The sequence below is a fragment of the Populus nigra genome, chromosome 13 (genome assembly GCF_951802175.1).
Source record: "Populus nigra chromosome 13, ddPopNigr1.1, whole genome shotgun sequence".
NCBI lineage: Eukaryota > Viridiplantae > Streptophyta > Magnoliopsida > Malpighiales > Salicaceae > Populus > Populus nigra.
In genome coordinates this window covers 10322018-10346637 of record NC_084864.1, presented here as the reverse complement: position 1 = coordinate 10346637, position 24620 = coordinate 10322018, and the positions used below count along the sequence as shown (strand labels likewise).

The window sequence follows — 24620 nt, the reverse complement described above, 5'->3', positions numbered from 1 at the left end:
GTTTATGAAAAGTCATGAAATGACCAATTTTACATTAGAAAGCAAAGCTCTCGATCCAATCGTCGGATCGGGATGCAATTTTGCATGAAGTCTATTAATATGTTTTCCTACCTTGGTTAAAGATCACATCCCAATCGGAGTTCAGTAAAGACTAGCGAATAAGCATAAATAAACCGGATAGTTTACATGAAAAATAAAATAAAATACATAAAGGCATCAATGAGAGACATAATTGTAATTAGAGGAAAATTTACATTTAAAACAGCCAAAGGCCACCAGTTCAAAAAAAAAAAAAAGAGAAAAGAGGGAGAGACAATGGAGAATTCGGCTAGAGAGAGGGGTGCAGAATTTGGAAGAAATAATAATACGCCGGTGGCCATATCTCTATAATCCACCGTTGGATCATGTTGAGTGTTTGATATATTGTTCTTCTCACACTCCTCTACTAACTGACCGGAGGGATTTGAAGGAACACAATCTGTTTGACAGAAATCATCATCTGAACTTTTCTGGAAAACAAAAGGAAATAATTCTGCAGAGTAGTTTTGGTCGCCGACCGATATCTCTCTCTTCCACCGTTGGATCATGCTCGTTCTTGGATATATGGTGCGCCTAGATGTTACCTTCATTTTGGACGGTGGAGAGCGGAAAATATTTCTCCGGCAAGGTTTCATGCATGTTGAACAGTAGCTCGTCCGTTTTCAGGTAAGCTCGATTTTCTTCAGATCTAGGGAGATTTAACCGTTGGATCATTATGGTTTTGAGATATATTATGCACAACTCTATGATATGTAGTCTGACCGTTGGGTTTGAAACAATAATCAGAGGTTGATGACTTATTGCCTTTTGAATATATTGCTAGTTTTGGCAAAATGTAGTAATCTTGATTAAATACTTTTTCTGATGAAATTAGAATTGTGTGGGTGTAGGTTTTATGGAAGATGTAATGGTAAAATATGTTCTTGTTATTAGTATTATTATAGATTAATTGTGTATTCTTTATATGACGGGAAGAATGATTATTGTGTAAGAATAGTAAGGAACATTGCTATATGAACATGTTGATTGAATAGAAAGCTAACTTGTTGGTTGTGTGGATATAAATGAGGTGGAACCATGAAGAAATTGAAATGAAAGAAATTTGGAAAAATAAAACATATTTAAAGCTAGCCATAAGTATTTTTAGCAAATGGTTAGTTAATGAAGGTTGTCATGGATCCCAATTAGTAGGGTGAAATTATTGTTGTGATAATGATCTGAGAATATTAATTGTTAAGGTTTGCTGTATATATTTAATCGCACGAGGAGAAAGCGAAAGAAAATGAATAGTTCATCATTTTGTCGTATTAATAATAATAATAGGAGAAATCTCAAAAGGAATGAGTTTCCTTATTTTGGTCTAATCTTGCTATATTGTAGAGGTAGGGAAATTGTTTGAATGTTTTGCTTCAGGATTGGTTTGAATTTGTGATTTAATGATGCCAAATGACCTTGGATGATGTTGATTTTGTATGAAAATAAGTTGGAGGTTGAAAAGAATTTCTAAGGAATGAAAATCCTCGTTGTCCAAAATTTGAGCTATAAAGAAGGGGCTATTGTGATTGTTGATTTTGAGCCTTAAAATAAAATAATTTGGAATTGGTTTCTTCATAAAAGTTGTATCTCTATGTTTAGCCTTTCATAGAGATAAATCACGCCCAAAACTGAGTTTTACAACTTTAGTTATGATTAAGACACTAGATAGTGTTTTGGGTTGGTTAAGCTTAATTGATCAGAATTAGACAATTTTTAATCGTTGCTTGCAATTGCTGTTGAGTGATGGTTTTGATAACAAAATTATAAGAATGAATATAAACATTAAAATGAGTAAGAGTATGAGATCTTAAAGAAAATTCATTGTGAATAGTTTGAGAATACTAGTTGAATAAGAATTAAATGAAGATGTGATGTTGGTTGTATTGTTGATAAAAATTGAATCCCTGGTAGTACAGGGAAAGCTGTGGGGATTGGACAATTGCATGGAGTGGCAGCATGTGCACCTATTCTAGGTAGGTGACTTGCACCTTCTCTTTTTTATATACATTGAAGAATAAAATACTTTATCATGAATGTTACCATATTGCGTTAGAACAGATATTAGATCGTCAAACGCTTAAATGTTGACAAATGGTTAATTAATGGCATCCGAATGGATGGCCGGGACAAACGAATGATTAGCTTCTGCTAATGGCATCCGAATAGATGACCAGGACGAACGACTGATTAGCTTCGGCTAATGGCATCTGAATGGATGGCCGGGACGAACGATTGATTAGCTTTGGTTAATGGCATCTGAATGGATGGCCGGGACAAATGAATGATTAGCTTCGGCTAATGGCATCCGAATGGATGGCCGGGACGAACGAATGATTAGCTTTGGCTAATGGCATCCGAATAGATGATTAGCTTCGGCTAATGGCATCCGAATGGATGGCCGGGACAAATGAATGATTAGCTTCGGCTAATGGCATCCGAATGGATGGCCGGGACGAACGATTGATTAGCTTTGGCTAATGGTATCTGAATAGATGGTCGGGAAAAACGAATGATTAGCTTCAGCTAATGGTATCCGAATGGATGGCCGGGACGAACGATTGATTAGCTTTGGCTAATGGCATCCGAAGTGGATGACCGGGGTGAGTGAACGGTTAACCTCAACAAATGATGCCTTAAGAGGTTAGCCGGGTTTAAGATTATCGTTGATTGTAAGAATTGGTGCATCTATATGTACTACAAGTTATTTATACCAAGTACATGAAGGAATTATAAATGTTAATGCTTCATTTAACTGCCAGACCATTTAGTTATCATTATTATTAAGTAATTGCATTCTCTTAAATGTTTTGTACTGCAGCAGAAACGTCATACCAACGAGATGTCTAGGAAACCCGATACACGGGAACCTACTTTTGCAAGGAATCGTGTAGATGCATTCTAAATCTCAATGTATTACCGGATTGATTGGCTAACAAAAGAGGTTAGCCGGATGCTAGGTAATTCGTATGGAGTTACCGGATTGATTGTGGCAACCAAGATGGGTTGGCTGGATTTCTTGGGTAATTAAGAGAATTACCAGGTTTATTGGTTAACAAACAAGTTAACCGAATATGGGGTAATTCGTATGGAATTACCGGATTGATTGGCTAACAAAAGAGGTTAGCTGGATGCTAGGTAATTCGTATGGAATTACCGGATTGATTTTGACAACCAGGTTGGATTAACTAGATTTCTTGGGTAATTAAGAGAATTACCGGGTTTATTGGTTAACGAAGAAGTTAACCGAATATGGGGTAATTCGTATGGAATTACCGGATTGATTGGCTAACAATTAAAATATGACTAAGATATTGAGTAAATTAATTAATTTGGTTATTGGGTAGACACAATGACTTGGAGATTAGAGAGGAATTGATAGATAATTGGTTACCATAGTGTTGGTGGCTAAGGATACATTACAATGATACTTAACGCCATAATGATAGTGGCTAAGGGCATAAATTGATACTTAGCACTGTGATGATGGTGACCAAAGTTATGTGAAGGATGCATAGTAACCATAGTGTCGATAACTAAGATTGTGTGCGAATGATAATTGGTAACCGTGGTTACAATGCATATGATGTTAATAAGAAAAATGAAAGGGGTTCGGCACGAATGGAAGAATCAAATGGCATTGATTAACTATTCCGGATCGAGAATAGTTAATGATATCAATAGGTCACATTGGTATCGACAACCATTTCTGGTGTGATTAGCTACTCCAGGTAAGGAGGCTAATGATGTCAAGGGTTCTTGACATCGACAATTTTGATGGTAAACCAGATATGAATAAGATTTGATTAACTATTCTAAGGAAGGAATAGTTAATGATATTGATCGGTTGTATTATATTGACATGTGAATATAATTGATTAGTCTAGCCCAATATTAGAAGACTAATGATACTAATGAGATTTATTAGTTTCAGCAATTACCTTTTAGCAACAGATTCAGAAAGGAAATATATGGATTAGTCATTCCAAAAGAATGAGATAAGCTAATGATACCAAGAGAGGAATATCTTGGTATTAAGTGAGAATTGATTTATAAGGAGATGGTGGTCGCAAACTGTTGAGTTGTGTTGAGATTTCCAAAATGGAATTATTCTTGGCAAATGAGATAGGATATTAGATGGATATTGGTAATAGATGGAAAATATATGTTGTAAAAGAGGTTTATGCCTAATTTTATATATCAAAAGAAATTTCGTAGAGATTATTGTCTGCCATTGTTATTGCTTGTTACTGTCTTTTATAATTATGTGTACATGTTAATTTCTATTTTCAGGTCCATCAGGGTCATGTCAAGAGTGATACTAGTTTAGTTTGTCTTTTGCTTTTGACTATGTAAATTATTTGTAAATTAAAAGACTTATCTCCTAAAACTTGAGATGTAATATCAATCCGTAAATCTGAATGTATGCCTTTAATCTAATGGTTGAAACTCTAAGTACCTATTTAACCATGCATGTTTATAGTTGAAATTGAATCTTTCATTTGAACTACATTATATGATGTTATTGAATAAGATGTGTTGTGTTGATGATAATAAGTTGGGTTGGGACCCAGGACGATTGGGTCGTAATTGAGTTATGAGGAGATGTGAGATATTAGAAGTGTAAACAGGGTATATGTCGATAACTTGGGACCTCCCAGTATAGGGGAGACTCTGCCGAATTTTTGGTGGAAATTTTTGGTGGACCTGTATATAAAAAAAAATTACCTGAAAATTTTCAATGTATCGCGAAAAAAATGGAGAAAATCGGGGTCGTTACAACCATTCCTAAAAAAGCTAAGATCAAGTTTGTGATTGAGCTTGAGGCACAAAGACTATAAGTAACCAACCCCTATCCAATGCCTATAATCAAGACATAAATGAGAAGTATATAAGATGTTATGAAGTTCGGTTAATTCTTTGATAAGTCAGAGTAGTTCTATGAGAAATCAAGATTATGAGCAAACTTTCTGTCACATCTGAACATCGCGGCGACCAATTAAAAATTATCTCAATTGGAAAAGGAACATATATTTGGCATCTTATTTTTTTAGAGGAAAACAGTCTTGTTTAAGGAGTCGCCACCTAGTATTATGGTGACTAGAAACCCTAACTGGTCAACATAGATTCTATGGTCCGAGACTAGTTACACGAAAGGAAAGATGCTATCACCCCTTAAGCGTCCTACCTGAGGCAGACTGCATTTCTGATTTTGTCTAAAATTGCTAAAGGTTTATTTATGTTCTGTTGTTATAGTCATCCTATAATATTCCCGACTCTGATGTCAGTGAATATTCACCTATGAATATTTTCAACTCTGGCGTTGGTAAATATTGTGCAACCTATAAAATACGGTATAATTCCTGACTATGGCAGGAAAAGCACAGTGGGGAGAGAGGAGTGCTTGTTAGAGCTTGTAGTCTGCTGCTGTTCACAGCTGGTGCAAGGGCTGATGAGAAGAGTGCTTCTAAACGTTGCTTCATTGGAGGCTAGGCAGTCCATGATTGCCATGCTGGCGTCTCACGGTTCTTGTGCATGAAGAAACTACACCGCTGGAGGAAGGAAAAAAAAACTACACCACACGACTTTTGCTGCTGCAGCTGAGTTCTGAGGAAAACTCTTCTCTGTTTTGCAGCTACCTGTGGCTGGAACCTTTGGGTCTTCGGGTGCTGCTTCTCCGTTGCTCATGGTAGTCGGTTAGGGAAGAAAGAGAAATATTGCGGATTGGGGAAGAATACCGTGTGTGGTCAGTTTGAGGGTCGATCGGTCGTAGAAAAAGGAAGTGAAAGGGTGGTCTGTGTATGGTTTCCTTCGGTTTCCATGTGGGTGAGGATTGATGGGTGGAGGCTTGTGTTCTCGATGAGGAGGCTGAGATGAAGGATGGTGGTTAACGGGGAGAGTGAGAGCGGGGAAGAGAGGCTGAAGGTCGGTGACTAAGAGGGAGAAATACTTTTTATTTTTATTTTTTATGAGGAGTTGCAGCTCCTTGGGGTTGAGATTGGCGGAAAAAGAATCGATGAATGAGAGCGTTTAATAGCTGGTTTGGGGACCAGGGAAGGAGAGAGGAAAAAGCTGGGGGAGGGGGCCGTGACTAGTCTAGGATTCGGCCACGCCCTCTCTTTTTTTGGTAAATATTTTTTTTTTAATTTTTTTTATGGTTTCTGTAATGGTCTTTTCCTGGGTTTTTTGTCCTTTTTTTTCATACACTAAGATCTGTATTTATAGTGCAAAAGTCCATTCGCGTGTGAGAAATCAAGTTTCAATCAAAATCATTCTCTTCTTTGAAGTTTAAATTTGATTAAAAATTAAATTTAAAAGCATATAACTATCATTATCTTGAAGACAATGATTATCTTGAAGATAGAGATTATCTTGAAGATAAAGATAGAATGATAAAAGTACATTGTAGTCCCTAGTTTTTCACGCAAGTTGACAAATCATACTTTTCATTAAAATAAATCTCTGATATTTTAATTTTACATTTTAAACCCTGTAAAATTAAATTAAAAGCCAATGGGCCAAAATTGGGTTACAATACTCTCACACACAAGTTTTATTTCTGAATAATCAAACTATCTTTTTATTAATGTTTTTTTTAAACCCTAAATACAAGTTAAATAACACTATTTATACTAGGTAAAAATTCCTAAACAAGGCTAGAAAATCTTTTTTCTAAATAAAATAGAAAAAATAATCCTATATTAACTAGGAAGCTAATGTTATTCCTGCACTTTATTTTCTGGACCTTATCGTAAGGTCTTCTTGATGTCTAAGTGACTTGAAAATTTAAACCAATAAAAAAAAATACCTATAAAAAGTCATGATAAAGTTTCAATTCAATCCAATGATTGAATCGAGAATAATACTTTTTAGAGTAAAACTAAACATTAAAAAAATAAGTTTCTAACTGTCAAAAATAATTAACTTATTTTCTTTTGATCATGTAAATGGTCCAATTAAAACTTGTAATGGATCTTTTAGTATAGTCTTGATTGTATCACAAACAGATGCATTATATGAGATATTAATACTTTTTTGGAATATTGGTAACAACTTAATTTTAATTATCTAAGCCAAGGTTGAAGATTAGAAGTTAATAGACAATCAAATAATATCATAGCAAACATTATCATCATTGTTTTATTAAATTTTTGTATTGTTGATGAAACTACTAAAAAAAATGATTTAAGAGAAAAACAATAAAGATTGCTAATTAAATTCATTTCTATAGGTATTTCAAATAGTATAATTGAATTCAATTATGTGGTTTAATATTTTATTCCGAACATAAAATTTTTAAAAAGGTTAATAATTAAATTTAAATTACATGTAGAATTGCATTCAATTCAACATGTGATTTGTTTTTAAACAAGCTATAAAGGATTACTAACTAGCATTTCTTTATTTCATTTCCATGTGTAGGGACTTGACATTCTACTATTTTTTCTTTAACAAGAGACAATAAATTTCACAAATATTGTATCATTTTAAAAAAGCATGCTTGTTTTCCACGTTGTAATTACCAATAAAAATACATATATAAAGATTTATCTTTAATTGGAACTTCATGGTAGTCAGGGTTTTAACACCCTTGAACATTAGTGATTTAACTAAAATGAAAATCTTTTTGGAAATCAAAGCTAATATAATCCAGATAAAATAAAAGCTAGATGAAAAATATTAGAATTAGCTTTAGAAAGGAATTTTCCTAAGCTTTCCAACTATTATAATGGACAATCTTTATATTATTGTACTTTTGATAATTTCATTAATACAATATATATTTCATAATCTATTTTAATGAAAATGGGCTTGTTTTCATATTATTGTATTAGTTTTTGAATAAAAATGCCCTTGATTTTTCTTGTACAATTAATGATTAAAATTATTCATCCATCTAATCATACTAAGTAGCCCAATCACTTATGAAAAAACATAAACTTAAGTTGAAACTAATCTAATTCATATCAATATATGATATTGAAATGAAGAACAACTCTTAATTTTTCTTTTATTCTCTAAACAATTGTTTTCTTAAAATCTGGTTATACTCAACTAGATAACTTAAATGATTGTTATGAAGAAAAATATTAACTTAAGCTAATGCTAATTTGTTGGCGCTAAGGTATTTGTTAACGTAATTAATGAAATAAAGCTTAAACATAAGGTCCTAAGTACAATCAACATAAATATGTAGTGATTTTGTAATTGTGATTTCCATATTAATCCTTTAATTTCTTTAAATGTACTATTTTCTAGGACTATTTTCATGTAAGGTTAAAAGCTCTAAATGTTCTACTTCAGATTATTTGAAAAGCATTATATCATCAAATAAAACAAGAATAAACTTTTTAAAATATAGTTTAAACATAGAATGTATAAGATGTTGGGAAATAAATGGCATGTTTGTCAAGATGAAAGGCGTTACCCAAAATTCATAATGCCTCTCATTAATAAACAACTAAAAAGGTTTAGGTTTTACTATGTTTTGTGAGGAGAATTATTATGGATTCAAGCAATGTAATGACAAGTTATTCTTTCATTACTCTTAACAATTGCCTTAATAGCAAGGGTAAAGTTGTATTTTTCATGTGATCCAAATATCATTTGAGAATTGATCGAAGATAAAGTTATAGTTTTGTTTTTTATGTGCAGTAAAAATACTATATTGCTCTTGGGGCCTCAAAACATTGGCCTTTTGTCCATAGGCTTTTGCATCTTTATAAATTTATTTGTATAGTTAAATAACATTTGTGCCCTTCAAGTCTAAAAAATATTGGCCTTTAAAAGAGGGGATGTTTTGTTTTTACACATTTTATGTACAGTAAAATTTCATGTTTACCCTTTGACTTTGAAAAATCAAAAGTTGCCTTGAGAGGGTATTTTCGTATTTGCATCATTGTTTTTCATAATATTCATATGCCTTTAGGGATTTTTTAGTAACACGCATTATTATAATATAATATATCAATAAAATAGGGCTACTTGGGCCACAGAACTTTGACAAATTCAATTGTTTCCTCCAGCTTGTATTTGTTTTGGATTTAATCGTCATTCTTTTTATTTCTATTTTTTTTAGATTTGATGCTTCTTTAAGTTTGTTTTATTTTTAATTTCATCCCTCATCATTTAATCTAATTAGATTTTTTTTAATCTAACCTAGTCCTTATTCTTTTTATTGCTATTTTTTTTTATCATTTTCATTATTATTATTTTTTATTTTATCCTTGAGAGTTTAATTTAATTCTATTTGGTTTCCAATTTTAATCCTCATTTTTTTATTGCTTTTTTTTTATCATTTTCTTCATTTATTTTGTTTTTCAATTTACTCCCTGATTAGTTTCTTTCAATTATTATTGTGTATTATTTAGTCCTTATTATTTTTATTTTAATTATTTTAATTTTTTATGGTTTGAAATCGTTCTTTGTGGTTTTTTCATGTTTATCTTTTATAGGGTAATCTCAGTTTCATAACTTGATCTACCAGTTTTGATGATAAACTCTGTTTAAGTTTGATCTTTTTTAGGATCTTGTTTAAAAATTGTTTTTTTTTCATCTTTTGACATTGAATTATTAGACCTTGAGCTTCTTGATTTGTTTTGATTTTTTTTTTTGTTGGGTTATCCTTGTATCATATCTCATATTGCAAATTAGTTGAGTTAACCTTTTTGTTAGGCCGAGTTGGCTCGGGTTTACTTATTTGGCATTATATTTTTTGAATTTTTTTTTATTTTTTTTATTAAGTTATTAGGTCTTGAACTTTATGATTTCTTTTCACTTTCCTTTCCGCGGGTTGTTTCGGTCTTATATCATGAGTCGTAGTTTAGTAAATTTAACCAAATTTGTCTTAAACTATTGTCATTTGAATATTATTTTCTTGTATTGAGAAAATTTAGACCGGCCTGCGACGTAGTGCAAACCACCTATCTAGTATGTTTTAAAGGGTGTTTTTGACATGCAATTATCGTGCTTGTTTGGAAATGTTTTGTTGGGATTTTAGAAGGGATAACAATGTATTTTTAGAATAAAATTTAGGATAAACCATATTTAGGAATGTTTGCTTAGGATTTTAGAAAAATCCATTAGATTATGGAAAAAATATGGATGGGGATATTTATTAATTTGGTAATAATATTCTAGTTATTTATTTATTTTTCACTCTTTTGAATTTTATTCTTTTCACTTTTGGCTTGCACTCATTTCTCTTTTTTTATTTGTTATTGTTTTTACATGTAAAATAAAAATAAAAATAAAAATAAAAATAAAATATGTAAAAATAGTAAGAATATAAAATTTTATAAAAAATAGAAAAATTTTGAAAATTCAATAAATTTTATAAAAAAAATAAAATTTATAATTTTTTTCAATTTAAAAAAAAATATTTGAAAAAATTAGATAAATGATAAAAAATAAGTTATTACAATTGGTACATGCTACTGAAATTAATATTAAGAGTATATTTAGTGTGTTGTAATATTAGAAATATAAAGTATAAAATATTATATAATTTCACAGGATGTCGAAGGGTGATATTAAAAAAAAAACCATATTTTTTTTCAAAACATTATAAAATGGTTAAAAACATTATAAGGTGACATTTGTTCAATAAAAGGAAAAATTAAAGGGCCCAAAATTAATGTCACGAAGGTCCATGAACACAAAGCCCAATATCAAACTCAGAAAGAAGTCAACTACTAGAACCGCCAAACTTAACGGTCTCTTAGCCATTTCTAATACAAATTTAACATCATGATAAGAAAAAGAACAAACGATAGGAGCACCAATCGCAAGCAGCCGTCAAGCCTATGGAAAAACTGCAACAATCTTCTTGCTCTAAAGAAAATCCACGCTACCCTTATAATCAAAGGGTTCAATTCAAACCGAGCAGCCCTCAGAGAGCTCATATTTGCTGGTGCTATGACCATTTCTGGTGCTATAAACTATGCCCACCAAGTGTTTGCTCAAATTACTGAACCAGACATTTTCATGTGGAATACAATGATGAGAGGTTCATCTCAAAGCAAAAATCCTTCAAAAGTAGTTTTGCTTTATACCCAGATGGAGAATCGAGGTGTAAAGCCTGATAAGTTCACGTTTTCTTTCTTGCTTAAAGGTTGTACTAGGCTTGAATGGAGAAAGACTGGTTTTTGTGTTCATGGGAAGGTTTTGAAATATGGATTTGAAGTGAATTCTTTTGTGAGAAATACCCTTATTTATTTTCATTCTAATTGTGGGGATTTGGTGATAGCTAGATCGATTTTTTATGATTTGCCGGAAAGGAGTGTTGTTTCTTGGTCTGCTTTGACTGCGGGGTATGCAAGGAGAGGGGAACTGGGTGTGGCAAGGCAAATTTTTGATGAAATGCCAGTGAAAGATTTGGTTTCCTGGAATGTGATGATTACAGGGTATGTGAAAAATGGAGAGATGGAAAATGCTAGGACACTCTTTGACGAGGCTCCAGAAAAAGATGTTGTGACTTGGAATACGATGATTGCTGGGTATGTCCTTCGTGGGGAGCAAAGGCAGGCTTTGGAGATGTTTGAGGAGATGAGGAACGTGGGAGAGTGTCCAGATGAGGTGACAATGCTGAGTCTTTTGTCGGCATGTGCAGATTTGGGTGATTTGGAGGTTGGCAGAAAGTTGCATTGCTCAATTTCAGAGATGACTCGGGGAGATTTGAGTGTTTTACTTGGGAATGCACTCGTTGACATGTATGCGAAGTGTGGAAGTATCGAGATAGCACTTCAGGTATTTAAAAAGATGAGAGAGAAAGATGTTACAACATGGAATTCAGTTATAGGAGGGTTGGCTTTTCATGGCCATGCTGAGGAATCAATCAAATTGTTTGCTGAGATGCAGGCTTTGAAAAATATTAAGCCAAATGAGATAACTTTTGTTGGAGTGATTGTTGCTTGTAGTCATGCCGGGAATGTTGAAGAGGGGCGCCGGTATTTCAAACTTATGAGAGAGAGGTATGATATAGAGCCAAATATGATACATCATGGGTGTATGGTGGATTTGTTGGGTCGTGCAGGGCTATTGAGTGAAGCATTCGAGTTAATAGGCAAAATGGAGATTGAACCTAATGCTATAATTTGGAGGACGCTGCTTGGGGCTTGTAGAGTTCATGGAAATGTTGAGCTGGGGAGGCTTGCAAATGAGAGACTACTTAAACTAAGAAGGGATGAGAGTGGGGATTATGTGTTACTTTCTAACATTTATGCTTCAGCAGGTGAGTGGGATGGAGCTGAGGAGGTGAGGAAGTTGATGGATGATGGTGGAGTTAGAAAAGAAGCTGGCCGCAGCCTAATTGAAGCAGATGACAGAGCTGTCATGCAATTTTTGTTTGATCCAAAACCCAAACTAAATTCAAGAGGCCAAGTGTCATGAGCTGCAAGTAGGTGAGAGTATGCTCTCATGTCAGACATGTAATATTTGGATATAGTTCAACCTTTTATGTGTATAATTGGTCACATATATAAATTGCATTTTATTCAGCTTTAAGAAAGCATTATTGACCTTCTTTTTTCTTTTTCTTTTTCTTTTTCATTTTTAGTCCTTATGTGTTACTATTTATCTGATCTGATTTTTTCTGGAGTTATGTAGTAATAGAAAAGAACGTTTGAGGCTGGTAGGTGAAAACAAATTTAGTTGGCAGACTCAAATCCAAGCGCGTGCTTCAAGTGACTGAGCTAACTTTTGGTACGAGTTGTAATTACACGAATCTCACTTTTATAAAAAAGCTTTCAGCGGTACAGAAATTAGTAATATATCCATTTTTTCAATATTGAAGTTGTCCTAAACCCCTGTTTACTAACAGAAGCATTCTAATGATGTTAATTTCACCCTGCATGGGACCTTAACAATTAAAATGGATCGAACTTGTGCATATCAACAAGTTTCATCATTAAGTTGTGTGATGATTTAGGTTTTCATGAAGCATGATGACTTATTTTATATAACAAATTTAATCTCAGCTGAGTCCTACCGTGTCGACAAGCTCCATAACAATGTAAGTTCTGTTATCAAGAACGGTGAAATTTAGCGCTACCTATTCCTGTTCGTAATATCACTTGAGCAATGCACGGCATCAGGAAACTCTGCTAGATGACTTATTGATTGATCATAAAATTATGTGTGCTCCAAGTTATTTGATTTTATATTTTGAGAATGCTGTCTTTCTATCTTCACTTCTTTTCAGGTGCTGAAAGTACTGGCATGATGTAGCGCCTTCGCATTGCTATATGATTTAAATCCCATCCAGTAATATCACTTGCTTAGCAATTCATCCTCAATAGGAAAGAAAAATGTACACTCTGCATCATACTTCTGCTCATAGTTAAAAGTCCAGTCAACTGCAGGCATCCCAACTTCTCTCACTCAAAGAAAAATCTACAACATCTTTGAACTCATCTGAATACCTTCTTTTGTTTTCACTTGAAAAGATTTGAGTTTCTTCTTTGCAATATTACAGTTAACAGTCAAGTCACAAGGCTGTGTATGATTCTCATGTTTCTATAGATTGCCTGATGTGTTTGTTGATAATCTACAAGTTCTGAAATGACCTTAGTGTAACATTCAAGTGACTTGTGCGCTTCATGCAGATGCGAATTGCCTCCACCTTAGTCATTTGAAGTGGGGAAGACATTGAAATAAACCCTGGAAGTTATTTTTCATGATTTGAAATATTTTCCTTGTTCATTTAGAATTTTTTTTTCTTATTTAATTGTAACATAAAGTTTAGATTATATAACATATTGAGTAATAAAATTTTCAATCAAGGTTTTTATATAATAATTCTTTTCAACAAAATTTTGTTTCTTGTACTTATTATCTGTTTTCATCAACATCAGCTTTATATCTTCTTAATATTAATTATTATATTATGACTGATGTTTTACCTTTATGTTCTTAATTTCTTTTATTTTAACAAAAATATAATAATTTTATATAATTTGAAAATAGAAAAAAATTATTTAATCTAATTCAATAAATAGTTGAACTTGTTTTACTATTAAAAGAATTTATACAAAACATTTAGTTGAATAATACAGAGTTATGATAAGTAAACTAGATCATAGATAAATAATGAAACGTGGCTGCAATCGATGTGTTCTTGTAAATTAGCTGTAGCCTGGAAAAGAATGGAGTAGCTCTCCCATAATGGCAGCAAGATTGCAAGAAGGTACAGTGCACATCGTACTCGGACAACAAATCATGAATAAACATGTATTACCGCAAAGAAGAAATACACTTGAGAACTTTACTTTCATATCATTGTATATACAAAATGCGGTTCAGCTGTGTGCTTGCCATAGGATAGAAGACCTAGCATCCTATTGTAAACTGTCAAAGCTCTTTTCCATGGAAACAGCTGAGCTGAAACGCCTAATTCATGGTGAAAATTACAAAATTTCATGTAAGAATATATCAATGTTTCATGAAGCTAAAAGGCCTACCCTTTGCACCGTTGTATTTAACCCAGTTTGGCATTGAGGTCCTTCTTGGAAGAGAATCCACTTCCAGCGAGAAGGCTTGACAGGAAACCCTGACTACTTTTACTATAATCCTTGTCACTCGAATTGCTTAAATTGCTAATAAGAGACCAATGCGTATCAAAATCTGGCTCATAACCACTTTGTTGCATCATTTGCATTAGCTCTGATGCCTTCCTTGGATTGTTTTCCATGCGATAACCATCAATTACAGAGCAGTACATCAGCCTGGTTGGAGTCTCGCCGACCTGAACCATTGAAAGAAGGAGCTTTGCTGCTTCTGCAGGTTGTCCTTGTTGGCAATACTGTTTGACAAGCAAGTCCCATGTGTTGATACTTGGCTTAAGATTCCTATCCAACATCTCAGCATGGAAATCCATAGCTTGGTTCAGTTGATTTCTAGAGCAGAAACCACAAATTACAGAATCATAACTGGTAGAACTAGGCATATTTCCTTTCTTCAACATTACATTCAGAAGGTCAATAGCCTTGTCCAGTCTTCCAAGGCAACAAAACCGCTTAATTAAATTATCATAACTAATACTTTGAGGAGTTAAACCTTTATATACCATTCGGTCCAGAAATTGTTTAGCTGCTTCAACCTTATCCTGGAAAAGAAGGCCCTCAACAATTGCATTTTGAGCAATTGAACCAAGAATCCAGCCTTTCAATTCTATTTCTCGACTCAATTCCAATACTTTATCAAGTTCCCCAATATCACATAGGAAGGTTATTACTGTGCTTAAGCTTCGATAGCTAGGCCTAAGCTCCTTTGAAATCATTGTAGACAGATAGTGCATACCAGTAGAGACATCTTTGCATTTAGAAAATCCATATACCAGAAAATTATATGTAACTTCATTGAGCACCAACCCCTCCTCCTGTAATTCATTCAAAACCTTCTTCACGAGCATACTTTCCCCAGCAGAGAGAAGATAGAAAATCAGAATGTTGTATAGGATGATGCTAGCAGACTTGCTTTCTCGCACCATTACCTTCTTCAGGCTCAATGCATAATCCACTTTACCCTCTATACACATCAAACGCACATAACTGCGATAACTCGAGATTGTGAGGCTTGCAGTTTTTCTTATGACAACACCAAGTAACTCCCTGACTTTCTTCAAGTTTTTGGTGTGGCAGAATTGTTGCAACAGCATATTATAAATATCAGCATCAGGTAGCAGCCCCTTGGACAGCATATTCTGGAAAATATTGGCTGCTTCCCCAGCCTTTCCTGTCACACAAAATCTTTTAGCAAAATCGCTGTAGAATGTAGTTTGCACCCTCAAAACATTTTCCATTAATTCAATAGCTGTCTGAAGTTTTTCAGCCTTACACAGCCGAGGAATCAGAATTAGAGATACGTCCAAGCATGGAACCATTTTCCTAGCAAGCATTATGTCTAATACTGCGAAGGCAACTTTATACTTTTGCTCCTTGCATAACCCCTTTATAAGATGGCTATATGCAATTTGATCTAAGGCACAACCATGCTGTAGTAGTTCTTCCACAAACAAGTGTGCAATGCTCGAAAAGCCAGTAAGAGAAAGCTTTTCAAGGAAGATATGTAAAACTTTTAACCTTGATTCAGGATTCAATACCAACATCCTTTCCAAAAGCTCTAGTACCTCCTTCAGCATTCCACAATGGCACAGACATTCAACCACAGATATACAATCCACCAACCCTGGTAACCATTTACCATTTAGAGCAAAATCCCAGCAATCATGAAGGTTCCGCAAATTTTCCTTCTTACACAGTCCCTTAATTAGAGCAGTAAATGTTTCACTGTTAATTGTTAGATTTCTTTGAAGCATTTGATTAAAAATCAACCACCCTTTGTGTGTCAATCCAATTTTGCAGTATGCTTGGACTAGCAAATTGAGAACTTCTTGGTCTAGTTGATTAACCAGCTTTGGCATCTTCTCCAAAAGACTGCTGCATAACTTGATATAGGAACGAGGAGTGCAAAGCCCCTTTAATAATGCAGAGACAACAGAGAGAGACAGTTCTTGACCCCATCGAGCCATTTCACCGGTCAATGAGCATGCAACTTTAAAATTTCCATTACTGCATTCCTTCCTTACTAGAAAATCAAAATCAGGAACCATAGAATCTTCCAGTATCCTCGTTACTCTTTTGTCATACTCATCCAGGTCTGTATCCAAATAAAGTCCATTACCAAGGTTATCAAAGAATTCTGTCTTAGAAAACTCAACATCATTGTCCCTTTTCAACCGCACTGATAAAGTCTTGAGCTCCAAGACCATAAATGCCTTTGAAAGAGGATCCTCGAGTGCAGATGATTCAATTAGACCACGGTTCACCATCTCATGAATCACCACCTTTACTTCATCAAATCGTCTAGCCCTGCAATATCCTGCCAAAAGAATTTTGAAAGTTGACAAAACAGGGGCTGTTCCCATATCCACCATTTCATCAAGAATGTCTTGTGCATGCTCCCACATGCCTTCTTTAAACAACGCACTGATAAGAGCATGATAGCACCATATATTGGGTTTTAGGCCTCGAGATAACAACTCTGATAAATAATTGAAGGCACCCCTCAATTTCCTTTCACGACAACACCAACAAATCAAGATCCCAAAAGTTACTTCATCAGGCATAAAACCCAAGTGCTCCAATTTGAGTCTGAACAAATTTGCTCTCTCTACACCAAAACCAGTGCATAAACTGAATAAAATCTTATTGCCAGTAAGCACATTTGGGGAACATTTCATTTCAGCAAAACACCTTACTGAATCCTCAAAGTCCTGCTCACAGTACCCAAGAGCAATCTCATTAAGAACCAAGCTGCTAGGCTCAAAACCCAAGGCCATTAACTTCCTAATAAAATTCCTTGCTTCTCGAATCATTCCATCCCTACAAAGTAATCTTACAACATTCTCAAAACTAGCATTTTCTCCTTCGCTTACACTAATCCCCAATTCTACCAGATCTAAAGAAACTCGAAATGCTAGCTGGGTTCTCTTCATTCTTACTGAAAGATCAACAAGAGCACGATAACACAACAACGATGGCACTAAATCTCGCTCCCTCATTTGATCATACACTAAGACAGCCCTTTCTAAATCACCAACACCAACATACCCTTCAATCAAACTAACAAAAATCTTACTACTGTCCATTGAAATTCCTTGTCTCTCCATTGCCAAAAGCAATAACTGAGCCTCTCTAAACATCCCATGCCTAACAAGAATAGAAGCCATAACCTCACATGACTTGGGAAAATGCCTAAAACCCTTATCTTGTTCGTTAGCATACTTAAAAATCTCCCATAATGACTCAACCTTTGCACTCTTAACTGCAACTCTTTCACACTCAACTTGAAAACCCAGTAACATTTCAAGCACATCTTCTGGTTTCAACCTCAAAACCCTCAAAAACCGACGTGTAACATGAGGTATTACATCAGAGATATCTAAGAGCGGCATTTTAAAAGAAGCATCATAAAGAAAGTTGTGTCTTTTGGGTTCTTTTTTATCAAAGAAATGAGAACACTTAGATATAACAGAGTGCGCAATACCATTAAAGTTAAAAGATGATAAATCTTTGTGGGGTTTTAGTGAAGGGTCAGTGAGAGAACATGTAAAGAATCGAAATTCAATGGAGATGTGAGTGAAAAGAGAACTGACCCTTTCAAGTTTAGCATTATTGGAGGTGAAATATGATAGGTTTTGCAGCATTTGATTGCAGAGAAGCTTGCTTCTACTTCTTGATTTCATGCCTCCATTTGCTCGGTATCTGCCTTTTGGAACGAATGCCGTGTGCAGTGGAAGAAGAGAACTTTGAATTCCCTCTAAACGACTTGTCGTCTAATAGATATAGACGACAATACTTGATCGACGAGGAAAAGAATACTTTATAAAAGCTTCTTAAATAAGATACGAATATCCTACATTTTTATTAAAATTATAAGTTTTTGATATTTTAACAGAAAAAATTTTTAAATAATAATTTAATTTTCTTTGAATTTGAAAATTTATTAAAAAAAATATATATGCATTCAGGTTCTTATTTTTTAGTATGTATTCACATAATAAAATTACTATTTTGTTTTTAATAATAAAAACTATATAACTTGTTTTTAGGTATAAAATCATCTTCTTCTTCTTTTTTTATGAGATCTATTTGTCACTAAATAGGGGTATAGAATAATCTCTTTATTTTTTTTTACATAAAATAATATGTAAAATACCCTTAAAAGTTAGTTTGAGTAGGAATATTTTCAATTTTTTATCTTTATTTTGCACAATATAATTACAAAGGTGCTATCCAAAACAAAATATCTATAGCTTATGTTAATGAGATTCTTATCATTTTGTTATAGTTTTTTTTATTAATATCATATTAATCAAAGGCACTCAGATATTTTAATAAATTAAATAGAAATAAAAATTAAAAATTGTTACAAGCGGATGAGAGGTATTCGTACCTTTTGGGTGATGTCTACGATGCCTTCTAGCTGTCAAAAACAACCAACAGTCTTCTCTAACTCCTCATGCGGAGGCGCATCCAATTAGACAATGCGTGTAGAGCTTTTCGTGGTGGTTCTGTGATGGTTGAATTTTTCCTCCCTTTTTTTATTCTCTCTCTTCCCCTTGAAAACTATGTCAACCAAGCTAAAATCAAAAGTTTTCCTCCATTTTCCTCTTATTTGATTCTTTTTTTTATTAATTATATTTTTCAATTTCATCTTTTAGCATTTTATTTTATTTAATTTTTATATCAGATTTGATCCTTATTTTTTTATTTTTAAATAAAGTTGTTTTCAATTTCATCTCGTGTCATTTGATTTAATTTAATTTTTATATCACATTTGGTTGTTATTTTTTTAAAAAAAATTGCCTTGGTTTCTATTTTAATATTAATTTGTTTTTCAATTATCTGTTTAGAATTGGGCTTTTTTTAAAAAAAATTTAGTGTGGTTATCTCGGTATCATGATCCTAGTCTGGGTATAAAATCTTAATCTTGATTGATATTAGTCTTTTCTTGATGTTTTTTTTTTTCATCAATTTAATTTTTCAATTTCATCATTCAATATTTAGTTAAGATTAAGTTTCTTTATTTTTTTTGTTTTTCTTTCTATGATTATAACTCGGCCTCGTAGTCTGGGTCACATATATTGTCATGTTAACTCGGACTGGCTCAGGATTTTTACATCATTTTATTTTATTTCTATGTCAAATTTGTTCTACATTCTTTTAATTGCTTTTTTTTAATCCTTTTTCTAAAATTAATTATCTTTTTTTAGCCTTTGGCAATGAATTGTTAAGGATTGAGCTTCATTATTTTTTTTATAGGGTCATCTTCGTCTTATGACCTAGATAATATGTATAAAATGTTAACCTGAGTTGATATCAGTCTTAATTTTTAATCTTCTTTTCACCTATTTTCTTTATCGATTTCAGCCTTCGATATTGAGTTTATTAAAAATTGATTTTCTTTATTTTTTTCTATATGTTTTCTATGAGGATTTTTTGGTCTTTTAAATTAAAACCATATGAAATTCATACAACTGCCTTATTATCATCTTTTATTACAAACAAAAATCTGAAGACAATCAACAATTATCTTAGGTGAAAAAATAATATAAATGTGTAGTCTTTTCATGGTTATAGATCTGTTTTTCTTGCTCCTCTTTTCCCACATCTCTGTAGTTTGTATGTCAAACTAAAAAAGAGAAAGTTAGAGGTATGGTTTTTTTTTTGGGTTTTTTTTTACAAGTAAAGGGGATGATGTAGAAATTGTGAGGCTTATTAAAGAGTTATTTGATTTATTAATGAAGAAAATAAAAAACAAAGGAAACTGAAGATATAAGAATATAAGAATTCAAAGGAATGCTTAAATTTATATTGGTGTTAATTTATGAACAAAATAAAACTAAGGAAAATATGCTTGCACTCAATTTTTTTTTATTGTTCCTACCTGCTTAAAATAAAAATAAAATATGTAAGAATATAAAATTGTGTAGGAAATAGTTAATATTTGAAAATTATAAAAAACTTGTAAAAAATCAATATATAATTTTTTTTTTTAGTTTCTTAAAAATGTTTGAAAAAATTGGGGAGAGTATAAAAAATAAGTTATTACAATAGTTACATGTGAAATTAATATTAAGAGTATAGTTACTGTGTTGTAATATTAGAAAAATAAAGTATAAAAATATTATATAATTTCATAGGATGTCCAAGGACGAGAGAAAGATGTTGCAACATGGAATTCAGTCATAGAAAGGTTGGCTCTTCATGGCCACGTTGAGGAATCAATCAATTTGTTTGTTGAGATGCAGGGTTTGAAAAACATTAATTCATCTTCCTCGTAAACCAAAAAAACATTCTTCATTATTCTTAAGTATTTAATAATATTTTTAACCATCTTCCTGTGACTTTCACTTGGATTAGATTGATATTTACTCGTGATGATAAAAGCATAAGATAAATCCAATCTTATACATATCATCACATACATTATAGATCATATATCCAAAGCATGTGGAATCATTTTCATAATATCTTTCTCAATTTGTGTTTTAGGACACATATGATTGAAAAAACGTATTATATGCAAAATAGATAATTATCCTCTTTTGGGAATCTTCTATGCATGTTTTAACTCTTTTCTATGTACATAAATTAAGACAATACAAGCAAAAATTTTAGATCAATCTTTATAGATCTTTATTCTTTGTTTATAAGTTATTTCTCTCATATCCTTTATGGAAAAATTCCTAGACAGCCAGATTTTTACTAACTAGAGTAAAGAAATGTCATTTTTTATTAATAATAAGTCATCTACATATAATATTAGAAAAACAACTCCACTTTTACTAACTTTTTTTATAAACACAAATCTCATATATATTTGTTTTTATAAAATCAAACTATTTGATTATCTCATCAAAATAGATATTCAAACTCCTTGAAGTTTGCTTAAGTTAATAAATTTTTTTATATATATAGTTTGCATACTTTATTGACAAATTCCTTAGACTCAAAACTTTCAAGTTGTCACATACATATCTTTTTGAAGATTCTCATTCAAGAATATAATTTTGATATCCATTTTTCAAATCTCATAATCATAGTATGTAGTTATAGCAAGCATAATTTTCCTGGATTTTAACATAGCTACCAATAAGAAGGTTCCATCAAAGCTCACCTATTTATCTTTATTTATAACCTTTGGTAACTAGTCTAACTTTAAATGTTTGTACATTACCTTCTTTGTCAGTCTTTCTTTTAAAGACCCCTTAACATCCAATGTGTTTTATCCCTTCTAGTGGATCAACCAAGGTCTATACTTAGTTGGTATACATGGAATTCATTTTAGATTTCATGGCCTCAAGCCATTTCTTAGAATCAATATCAAATATTGGTTCCATGTAATTGGTAGGCTCATCAAGTATGGACAACTCATCAGTTTCATCTTTCATAAGAAATCTAAATCTTATTGGTTCATGTTCTACTAGATGTACAGAATTCTTATGTTTCTTGAGCTTCGAGCTGAATATCTAATGTTATAGCCTCAGGTTTAGGTTTTATTTGGATGTTAATTTGTGGTTCATGAACTTCTTCAAGTTTTATTTTCCTCCCACTGCTTCTTTAAAGAACAAATATTAAAAAGGTGGCATGATTTGAGATAAACATTCTTACTTAATGAGATGATATAAATAATATCCAATAGTTTCTTTTAGATATCTCACAAACTTATATTTATCTAACTTAGCTCTTAACTTTACAAATATAATACTTTTCACATAAATGTCACATCTCAAGTCTTTTACGTATGATAATATTTGTCTATTACCATTACATATCTCATATAGTCTTATCAACAAATTTTGATGAAACCCTATTTAAAAGATAACTAGTAATTTATAGGGCATAGCCTCAGAAAAAGGAAGATGGAAGGTATGTATAGTTTATCATAGATTGTACCATATCTAATAGGGTGCAATTTATCCTTTCAAAAACTCTATTATATTATGGTGTTCTAAGAGGTTCCTAGTATGAGAGAATCTCACTATTTTTAGATAAACTTGAAAATCTTAGTGAAGTATTCATCACATCGATCCGATCAAAATATATTAATAGCCTTTTCAATTTATTTTTCAATTTATTTTTGAATTTTTTAAACCTTTCAAATAATTTAGACTTTCATTAAATACACATGAAAACCAAATTGAAACCAAATTAAAAACCCCTTCTAATCACTCTAAAAAATTAAAAACCACATTGAAATCCAAAAAATCTTTATAAGTCATGATCTACTTTTTTAAGCATGGTTAAAGGAGAGAACTACCTCAATTAAACTCTCTTATCTAAGATGAATTCATTGACACAAAGCTTGTTCTTTTTTATTACTCAAATGTGGCAAGCCAAGTTCTCTTTCCTCTTCCTTTTTTAATGGTTTTCTCTCTCTTTTATTAGAATTTAAGGACTAAAATATAAATTCTTCCTTCTACAATTTGTTCAAAACTTTAAGGTTGAGTTATCTTAAATCACAAGTCATTCAATTATTCAGCCTCTAATAGTAATCCACATGAATCACTAGATCAAAAATCTTTTAAATTATTTTAAGAGAGAGAAATTGTCATACTTTAAGTGTTGTCTCTTTTCTTTTTGTTTTTTGTTTTCACATCTACTCTATTCTATTTTTGTGTTGAACTCCTTTCTATTTGACTTATTAGATAAATATAAAGCATAAAATTTTATTTATAGGGAAAACATAATATCCCTATTAATGACAAATTATCGCTTTGTCTCTTGAAAAATATCATATATTTTATTTCAAGATAGTTATTAGAAATTTATGCAATAAAGTTCTTAATTTTTCTAAGTCTAGAATTACATTTTAGTCCTAAACTTTTAAAACTTATTTATAATCAAGTTATACTTCATTAATCGTTCCAATTTAATTTCTTACCAATGATTACTGATGTGTGACCCATTAAATTTCTAATATGTTGATCTAAATATAAGTCATAATTATTGTCGCGCGTGTGTGCGGCGTCGCGGCGATCGTCCACCCTCAATGTATGGATATATATCTGGTAAATGTGGGGAGACAAGGAATTCTTTGTCTCTTAGCGGTGAAAAATGAAATGGGAGTCGCCACCTAGTATTTTGGTCACTAGGAACCCTAACTAGTCTCAGAGATTGGGTACGGAGACTGGTTGCGTAAAGGAAAGGTATTAGCACCCCAAATACGCCCTACCTAAGGTAAGCTGCATTGTTTTATTGTCTGATAAAAATCTAAGGTCTTATCATGTTGGTCTGTCTAGGGTTCAAGAAAAGCCCTCCTCAGTAAGGAGGTTCTTATCTTATGGGGTAAAAATCTAACCGGCCTAATGTCTATAAAAGAACTACCTTTTTAAAATCGGAAATACGTTTTACATATAAATTCGTAATCCCAGACAATAAAACAAAACAAAAATATTTTTTTTTGATTTTTTTGAAATATTGGCCAAGTTCTCATGACTTTTAATAAACTGGTTATTAAAGCCAAAATGCATGTTAAAATAATATTATTATTTTTGAGTTTTCTTTATTGTATAAAAAATACAATATGATTTTTAGCTTTGAGGGACTTGGCCGTATGCATTAAAACAAAGGTTTTTTTTTTTTTGAAAACCGGGTATTTTTTAATACTGGATTTGTATTTTTAAGATATAAAAATACAAACCAATATTAGTCGAAATAACGTAGAAAAATCCGTGGGAAAATCACAACTTTCAAAAAATACATATAGATAATAAAAAAACACACAAAACAAAAAGGAGAAAAGAAATAAAATGAAATGGACTGGGCTGGGCCTGTATTGGCCCAGCCACAAGGTTGGACTCAGCCCAGCCACGTGGGGTGGGCTGATGTTCCAGCCCGAAACAAAAAGGGGCTGGACTCAGCCCAGCCGCGCGGGCTGGGCTGATGTTCCAGCCCACTGGAGAAGGGAAGAAACCCATGTAGCCGGTCACTGTGCGCATGCACAGTAACCGGCTAATTATTTTCTTCTTGCATGCAGAACGT

The 24620-nt window shown here is 32.5% G+C and overlaps 2 protein-coding genes across 2 annotated transcripts; one reads left to right on the top strand and one right to left on the bottom strand.

The window, feature by feature from the left end:
- Positions 1 to 10797: 10797 nt before the first annotated feature.
- On the top strand, positions 10798 to 12605 carry LOC133671014 (pentatricopeptide repeat-containing protein At5g15300). Its single transcript, XM_062091631.1, has one exon. It carries the CDS (start codon positions 10822 to 10824, stop codon positions 12460 to 12462), a length of 1641 nt encoding a protein of 546 aa, XP_061947615.1. The 5' UTR covers positions 10798 to 10821; the 3' UTR covers positions 12463 to 12605.
- A 1699-nt stretch (positions 12606 to 14304) lies between these two features.
- Positions 14305 to 18384, bottom strand: LOC133670871 (pentatricopeptide repeat-containing protein At5g15280, mitochondrial). The gene has a single exon (XM_062091461.1). It carries the CDS (start codon positions 18314 to 18316, stop codon positions 14549 to 14551), a length of 3768 nt encoding a protein of 1255 aa, XP_061947445.1. The 5' UTR covers positions 18317 to 18384; the 3' UTR covers positions 14305 to 14548.
- Between the last annotated feature and the right edge of the window lie 6236 nt (positions 18385 to 24620).